The 9,241-nt window shown below is 35.6% G+C and overlaps 1 protein-coding gene across 2 annotated transcripts; it reads right to left on the reverse strand.

Annotated features, from left to right (window-relative positions):
- Nucleotides 1-1,337: 1,337 nt before the first annotated feature.
- LOC141511566 (olfactory receptor 6C2-like) lies at nt 1,338-8,884 on the reverse strand. 2 transcript variants are annotated; one of them, XM_074220703.1, is made up of 2 exons: nt 8,006-8,884; nt 1,338-1,391 (listed from the first exon to the last, which is right to left on the reverse strand). In XM_074220703.1, exons 1-2 carry the CDS (start codon nt 8,882-8,884, stop codon nt 1,338-1,340), a joined length of 933 nt encoding a protein of 310 aa, XP_074076804.1. The 2 variants fall into 2 exon arrangements, with proteins under 2 accessions (XP_074076804.1, XP_074076803.1); XM_074220702.1 differs by lacking the exon at nt 1,338-1,391 and having other exon boundaries at nt 7,949-8,884.
- Nucleotides 8,885-9,241: the final 357 nt, after the last annotated feature.

Below are 9,241 nucleotides of genomic sequence, written 5' to 3' on the forward strand. Positions count from 1 at the left end.
CTGAACAGGAGACTAAAATTGCAAACTATTTTAATGTCCTTGACAAAAAACCCTAAATTGGGTCAAGAAAAGCAGGACATGACTGAAATAACTGAACAATAATGAAAAACAGAAACATTTTTGGAATAACATCAAATCACAATGTGAAAAGGAAATTTTCTGTTCTTTTATTAATGAGGAATGATTAAAATATAATAATCATTATTATATGAGCATGTGTTTTGTTTTTAGTTACTTTTAAAAACTATATTAAAAAAGAAAAGTATATGTCTTTGGTTTAGAGAGAGAGAGCAAGAAGGAAAATTAAGAGTCTATTTGGCATTGATTAGATAGGTGGAGGTGAATTGTAAAGTAAGGAGAATGGCTATGGCAAATGACCCAATTAGACTTGCATTCTAACCTCTCAATCAATTGTAATTCTTTTATAATTCTTTATTGCTTGATATTACCCTTTATAAGACTGAATAAAACTGCCTCTTCTCTGTTTGATTCAGGTTTATATACTTATACCTTTTATGATTTTTTCTCCATTACTACTGGACACTTTTTCTTGAGGAATCTTGTGGATTAGAGACTGACAGAATTATTCATTAGGAATATGAGATTGGATTAAAATTGAAGACATCGGAATTTAATTTTCTAACTGGGGAGACATAGAACCTCCATGTATCCAAAATCTTGAATAGTTTAGTTTTTTGGTAGCATAGTTTGAATTACTATCCAGAAGAGTTGTACTAATACACTCTTCTCCCCATATGCTTTACTGGACCTATTTTCCTATAATACTACCCATTTAACTATTTTCTCATCTTTGCCAACTCACTGCATTTGATTTGAGATTTTAGAGTCATATGAAATTATATTTCTTTCAAGTTTTTGAATTGGAGAGTTTTTCCCTTGTGATGTTTGGAGAGTTGAATTTCTTTCCCTCCTCCTAGATTTTTCTTAGGCAACCACAGAATTTGGCTCTTATAAGGAGTCACTAAAGAAAAAAGAAAGACTTTAGTTATCCTACTCAAATACATGTGAGCTAATTTTTTTTTTAGTTTAGTTTGTTTTTTTGGCAAAGCAATGGGGTTAAGTGGCTTTCCCAAGGCCACACAGCTAGGTAATTATTAAGTGTCTGAGGCAGGATTTGAACTCAGGTACTCCTGACTCCAAGGCTAGTGCTCTATCCACTGTGCCACCTAGCTGCCCTATTTTTTTAAATAAAGGGATAAACTTTATTTTATCACAAATAAAATAGAGAAGGAGCAGATCCAAGATGGCAGAATGGATGCAATAATTCCCAGAAGCTTCCCTAGATCACTCCAAATTCCTTAAAATTATGACTCTAACTACAATCTAGAGTGGCAGATCCTACAGAAGGACTGAGTGAAACTATTTTCCAGCTTTGAAAAGTCAGTAGGAAGAGTCTGTTCTCCCAGGATCAGGGTTAGAAAGTGCCATACCTCAGCCCAGGCTACAGCCACACGTGTTGTGTGCCAGCCAGCTAACTTATACTTTACTCATAACCTATAACTTGACTCAGTCCATCTGTGTCAAGTTCTCAGGTGAATGTTGAAGAGGTGGGAGACAAAGATGCCAAGTTCTCTGTTTATTTAACTGAAGCCAAATGCTTAAAAACCCTTTATTAGTCTTTATTAGTCTCTGGTTCATTCCTCATTTCATGGCCTTCTCTAATTACCAGTCAAATAATGCTACAGTGCTCATGGACAGCAGGTGATAAAAGTTTACTTCCTCAGGCTAATACTCTCACACAATGTTCCAGGAAGTGCCAAAACATAAGGAACAGATAAGAAAAGCTGGAGAACCAATCCAGGTAAGTAGGTCATAGTCAAGAGGACATTGTAACTTAGGCCTCAGAACAGCCCCAACTCAGGAATTGGAAGCAGGCTCAGGAAGCCACACAGCAACTGATTCCCTAGCACTCAGTCCATAGATGGCAAGGGGGGGGGGGTCAGGGGAGACTTTTGAGGTCTTTATGCTATTCCTGGGACAAGATGTTGTTGTTTTGTCCATACTCAGATCTAGGTCACAATCTGGGATCCCATATTGACATAGTGGATCAAGGACCGTCCTCACAGCTCCAGAAAAGCAGGGAGTGCTTGGACCATCCACAGAGCAGGAGAGTAGTCAGAGCCTCTCATAAGACCTTGAAGGAATTAAAGTCCCAAGGAAGTTATTCCTAAAATATTCAAAATCTTAGGAAATGTGTTAAAATTAGGTCATAGACTGGGGAAATGAGTAAACAACAGAAGAAAAAGAATTCTGCTATAGTTAATTACTTTGGTGTCATGGAGGATCAAAATTCACACTCAAAAGAAAACAGAAGTCAGAGCTTCTGTATCCAAAGCCTCCAAGACAGAGGAATTGGTCTTGGGCTATGGAAGAGCTCAAAAAAGATTTTGAAAATCAAGTAAAGGAGGTGGAGAAAAATTTGCAAGAGAAATGAGAATGATGCAGGAAAACAGGAAAACAAGTCAGCAGCTTGGTGAAGGAAATACGAAAAAAAACCAAAGAAAATAACATCTTAAACAGCAGTTTAGTTCACATAGAAAAAGCAGTCCAAAAGGTCAATAAGGAGAAAAATAGTTTAAAAAACAGAATTGACCAGATGGAAAAGGAAATAAAAAAAAGTCTCTCTGAAGAAAATAAATCCTTTAAATGTAAAATAGAGCTAACAGAAGTTGATGACTTTGTGAGGATTCAAGGAACATTAAACTGAAGGAATGAAAAACTAGAAGAAAATATGAAATATCTCATTTTAAAAAACTGACCTGGAGAGATAATTTAAAAATTATTGAACTATCTGAACGTCATGACCAGGCAAAGAACCTAGACTTCATTTCTCAAGAAATTCTCCAGGAAAATTTCCCTGATATTCTAGAAGCAGAGGGTAAAACAGAAATTAAGGGAATCCAAAGATCACCTCCTAAGAGACACACCCCACCCAAAAAAACAAAACCTTTCAGGAATATTATAGCTAAATTCTAAAACTCCCAAGTCAAAGAGAAAATATTTCAAGCAGCCAGAAGGAATAAATACAAATATTATGCCATCAGGATTACACGGGTTTTAGTAGCATCTACATTAAGGGTTCATTGTAATAGGAAAACGATATTCCAGAAGACAAAATAGCTTCGATTTCAAATGAGAATCAACTACCCAGCAAAACTAAACATCCTCTTTCAGGGGAAAGGATGGATATTCAATGATATAGGGAACTTTCAAAATATCTAGGTGAAATGATATTGTCTTATTTTATAATTCTGTCAAATTTCATGCTATATATTTCTTCCATAAGGATATGATCTCTCTCAACACATTCAACTTTGATAAATGCATACTATGGGAATGATACAAAGACTAGTAAACTGCCTTCTGTGGGGGGAGTAGGGGGAGGGAAGCAAGATTGGAGGAAAAATTGTAAAACTCAAAATAAATAAAACCTTTCTAAAATAAAAAAATGACCAGAGTTGCCAGAAAGTGTAATCTTCAAGTACAGGATTCATATGAAGCATAGAGCAGGTAAGACAGGGAGGGCACATTATGAGAGATTTAATGATGAACTGCATGTATTCCTGCATGGAAAGATGATAGTGATGATTCATATGAACTTTCTAATTTATTAGAGAAGTTAAAAGGAATATATATAGAGAAGACACAGGACGGAATTGAATGTGAATATATAATGTATTATAAAGATGGAGTCAATGGGAGAAAAAAGAATGTACTGGAAGAAAGGAAAAGGAGAGGTATAATTGGCTAAGATATTTCATGTAAAAGAGTCAAGAAAAAACTTTTCCAATGGAGTGTAAGGGGGAAAGGTAAAGGGAAATGAATGAGACTTTATTCTCATCACAAGGTACTCAGAGAGGAAATAACAAACTCAATAGGGTATAGAATCCATCTTACCCTTGTGGGAAAAGAAGAGGAAAGGGCACAGAGGAATGGTAGAGAAGGGGGTGGGGTGATAGAAGGGGAAAGATCATGGGAGAGGGTAATCAAATACAACACACTTTTGAGGAGGGACAGGGTGAAAGAAGAGAGAGAGAATAAAATAAATGGGAGTGGGGAGGAATAGAATGAAGGGAAATATAGTTTTCAATAGAAAATATGGGGGGAAAATGTTGAAGCAACTTCTCTGATGGATTTAATGATAAAGAATATAATGGATCCCAGAAAAAAGAGCTGATGGTACCTGAATTCAGACTGAACATTTTTTCCTTTTATCACATTTTATTTTTTTGAGGTTCCTCTATCTTTTGAGGGGAAAGGAGAATTATGTTTACTTATTTTTGAAAGATTTTATTTATTTTGAATTTTACAATTTTTCCCCAATTTTGCTTCCCTCCCGCACCCTCCACAGAAGGCAGTCTGTTAGACTTTACATTGTTTCCATGGTATACATTGATCTAAGTTGAATTGATGAGAGAGAAATCCTATCCTTAAGGAAGAAAATTAAAGTATAAGAGATCACAAAATTACATAATAAGATGACAGGGTTTTTTTTTAAATTAAAGGTAATATTCTATGGTCTTTGTTCAAATTCCACAGTTCTTTCTCTGGATACAGATGGTATTCTCCAATACAGATACCCCCAGATTGTGCCTGATTGTTGCACTGATGGAATGAGCAAGTCCATCAAGGTTGATAATCACCCTCATGTTGCTGTTACAATGTTTTTCTGGTTTTGCTCATCTTGCTCAGCATCAGTTTATGCAAATCCTTCCAGGCTTCCCATTCCTCCTGGTTTCTAATAGAACAATAGTGTTCCATGACATACATGTACCACAGTTTGTTAAGTCATTCCCCAATAGAAGGACATTTACTTAATTTCCAATTCTTTGCCATCACAAACAAGGTTGCTATGAATATTTTTGTACAAGTAATGTTTTTACCCTTTTACATCATCTCTTCAGGGTATACACCCAGTAGTGGTATTGTTGGATCAAGGGTATGCACATTTTTGTTGCCTTTTGGATGTAATACCAAATTGCTCTCCAGAGTTCACAGCTCCACCAACAATGTATTAGTGTCCTAGATTTCCCACATTCCTTCCAACATTGATCATTGTCTTTTCTGGTCATATTGATCAGTCTGAGAGGTGTGAGATGGTACCTCAGAGATGCTTTAATTTGCATGGATTAAGTTTACTTTTACAACAATACTATTGTAGTACTGTGACAATAAATTTAAAAAATTGAAAAAACTAAAATAGAGAAATGACTTATACCTGAATCAATAAGAGGTATGACAGATTTTATACTCACTACAGGCAAGGAAAATGCATGTGAGTTGCATAAAAATGAATTATTTTCCAGAAAGACACACTTGCTTTCTGGGACAGTTATTGGATCACAGAATCATATCATCATATAAATTCAAGGAATTTTATATGTTAGTTCACTAACCTCCTAATTGCAGGTAGTTAAGGCAATCCTAAGAGGGAAACATGCTTGGTATAGTCAGCAAGTTTATTCCTTTTTCATAGATTCCAGTTAGCAAAAGTCATCATATAGTCTGTTTCCACTTCCAGTAAATGCATGAATAAATGAATAAATGAATGAACAAAAAATCCTTAAGCACTACTATGTATAAGATTTTGTGCCGGGAGAAGGATCACAAATTCAAAATATATTAAATGGGATGGTTGCTGACCTTAACAAACTTATACTAAGCAAATACAAGACGTATAGGTAAATAGTGTCCAGGAAAGGAGATTTTCATATGAAAAGTTAATGAAATAGTGACTGGAATCAAAGGGGTACAAACTGACAGACTTTTTCCCTATACTGAAAGCAGATTTGGTTTGATTAGAGTTTATGTGCTGGAAAGTGAGAAGCAGTAAGAAGTAGAGGGGGAAAAAATCCCCACTGGATTTCATTCACTGCCTTGAATGATCTTGCCCAACATCTTAAAAGTGTCCCAAGACACTAAATGTCTCTTGCATATACTTAATGCATCTTTGGATACATAAGGGGTTCTCTCTCTTAGTCCCAAACAATAATTTATCTCCAGACTCTCTCTGTAAATTGGCTCTTTTCTTCCAGCCTACAAACATACTCATGTCTCCCTCATCTTCAAAACCTTTCATTTCATTCTTTCCCTGTTAACTATTGTCCTAAATATCTTCTTCCCTTTGTGACTGAACTCTTGCAGAAGGTCATCTTCAGTGATAATCTCCACTTGTTCTTCTCTCTCTTTTCTTAATCCTCATGCAATGTAGCTTCTGATCTCATCATTCCACTGAAACTGTTCTCTCCAAAATATCAATGATCATCTAAATGCTATATCTGATAATCATTTCTTGAATCACATTCTTCTATACTTCTTTGGAGCCTTCAACATTATGACTCATCCTATCTTCCTTGATACTCTCTTCTCTATATATTCTCAGGTCACCATTCCTTCATTCTGCTCTTACATACCAGTTCACTCCCTCTCAGTTTCCATTGCTGGATCTTGTCCAGGTTATGCCCACTTACTGTAGTCTGTGGCCCTCTTTTCTTCTTCCCTTTCACTACTTCACTTGGAGATCACAACTCCCCTGAATTTAATCCTCCTTATGGGGATAATTCTCAAATCTACCTATTCTGATTTAAATTCTTTGCTCACTTTCAGTTTAGCATTTTCAATTGCCTTTCTGATATCTCAAAGTTGATATACAATATATATCTTTGCATTAACAAATCTAAAACTGAACTCATGTTTCTCCCTTTACAAAATTCCCCTATCCAAAATTCTGTATTACTGTCAAAGGCAAAAATCTTCTCCCAGTCCTCCAAACATGCAAGCTAGGAGTCTCTGAATCCTCATCAGCATTTATCTCCATGTTTCCAATATTATAAATTTCACCTTTCCAACATATCTTTAATATGACAATTTACTGCCACTATCCTGGTACAGGTCCTCATGATTTCATTGGACTATTGTTAGAGGCCTGCTGGTGGGTTTCCCTGCACAAGTTTCTCTACACACTAACCATCATCCATTCAGCTACCAAACTGATTTTCCTAATGTGCATATTCAATCATGTCATCCATGCTTGCTCAATATCCGAGGTTCCTTATTGTCTCTAGGATCAAATACAAAATCCTGATTTTTGCATTCAAAGTCTTTTATAGTGACTCCCACACCAACCTTTCTCCTTGCCACTGACTCTTTAATTCATTAACACTGACCTTCTTGCTCCATGAATTCTTATCTCTGAGGATGTTCTTTAACTGTCTTCCATTGCTGTAGTTCTGTCCAGCTTCATCTCTGCCTTCTGTCTTTCTTTAAATTCTAGTAATAATTATACATTTTATATGAAGACATTCCCAACTCATAGTTCTTGTGCCTACTCTCTGTTAATTGTTTCCCATTTATCCTGTGTATATTTTGTATACATTTGTTTGTTTATTGTCACTTGAGTTAAAATGTGAGCTCCTTGAGGACAGGGAATATTATTTTCCAGTTTTTCATATGCCAATCCTTAGTACAGGCAATCACTTAAAAATATTTATTGAATTACTATTGATTTTGGAACAGCATTTACTTATCTATAAAGTGAGATGGTTAGACTTTATAACCTATAATTTTGTTACTTTTCTAAGCGGATGAACCTGTCACTTTTTCAGAGTTTGGAGAATTTGAATTCAGATCTTGAATCTAAATCCATTCCCCAATCAATCTCATGGATTTGTCTAAAGGAAGTGGATGACCTTCCAATGGGATATAGAAATAGCTGATGGAGTATTGGTGTCAGGTAGACAGGTGAATACAGTTTACAGGTGACAGGAAAGAAGAAACACTTTTACAAGTGGGTCTGTATGGTATGTGAAACAGTAGGGAATAATTCTCCCTTTATAAAAAATATCTAGTGGAATCTTAAACTCCATAGACTATAGACTAGTATACAGAGGAAGAATTATAGGAACATAATTTATAGTCTCCACTGTCTCTATTGCTTTGTAATAATTATAATCCTTTTGCTTGAATTCTTAAAGGCTTCTATGACTTGTTTATTCCTCAGAGTGTAAATAAAGGGGTTCATCACAGGGGCAACAGAGGACACAAGAACTGATACCACCTTGTTCAAAGCCACCTTTTCTTTTGCAGAGGATTTGATGTACATGAAGATGCAACTGCCATATGAGATGGAGACAACAATCATGTGGGAAGAACAAGTGGAAAAGGCCTTTTTCCTTTGCTGGGCAGAGGGGAACCTCAGAATAGTTCTGACAATAGAGGCATAAGACCAAATCACAAAGAGTAAGGTGATGATAAGTGTCAGTACTGCATCAATCAAAGTTATTTTCTCTATGAACTGTGTGTCTGTGCATGAAATCTCAAGCAAAGGGAATGTATCACAATAAAAATGGTCAATAATTTTGGAGTCATAGAATTCCAACTGAAGACCCAGGCTTAGTGGTGGGAGAATGATCATCAGCCCAGCTAGCCAAGAACTCACCAGGAGCTGGTTACAGACTTTGCTATTCATGATAGTTGTATAATATAGAGGTTTACAGTTAGCCACATAGCGATCATAGGACGTGGTAGCCAAAAGAAAGAATTCTGCTGCCCCAAGAAAGATTATAAAAAATATTTGCATGGAACAGGCATTATAAGTAATCATTTTATCTCCTACTGACAAGCTGTAGAGATATCTAGGAATACAGGAAGTAGTGAGTGAGATTTCCAAGAAGGAAAAATTTCGGAGAAAAAAATACATAGGAGTTTTCAGGTGGGGATCCATCAAGGTGAGGATGATGATTGTGAAGTTTCCAGTTAAACTCAATAAGTAGTTGAGAAAAAGAAATATAAAAAGCAAAACTTGTATCTGTGGGTCATTTGTCAGTCCTTGCAAGATGAATGTTATCTCTGTGTGATTTCTCATCTCTGGTTTTTTAATTTTGATGTATCTGCATACAAAATAAAGAAGAAAAGTTTGTAATTGAGATAATATGTGGAATGCCTTGGAAGTTAATGGAAATGACATAGATCATCTTTTTTTTTCTACTTGAAAATAAAAATTTCCAGTAGTTAATTGATCCATGTCATTTGAGAATTAATATTTTTTTAAATTTATCAAGCATTGTCTCCTGTCAAAATCTTTAATTTCATCCTTTTTCACATAGCGTCCATCACTTCTTTTTCCTTAATCATATTCTAAATCAGAGGTGTCAAATACATAGTATCCTACAACATGCCCAAGAGTGCCTGAATCACATAAAATGTAACTGAGAAATATTTT

The sequence above is a fragment of the Macrotis lagotis genome, chromosome 2 (assembly GCF_037893015.1).
Source record: "Macrotis lagotis isolate mMagLag1 chromosome 2, bilby.v1.9.chrom.fasta, whole genome shotgun sequence".
NCBI lineage: Eukaryota > Metazoa > Chordata > Mammalia > Peramelemorphia > Peramelidae > Macrotis > Macrotis lagotis.

Coding starts and splice junctions, on each gene's coding strand:
- LOC141511566 (XM_074220702.1), bottom strand. CDS start 8,884: ATGAGAAATCACACAGAGATAACATTCATCTTGCAAGGACTGACAAAT.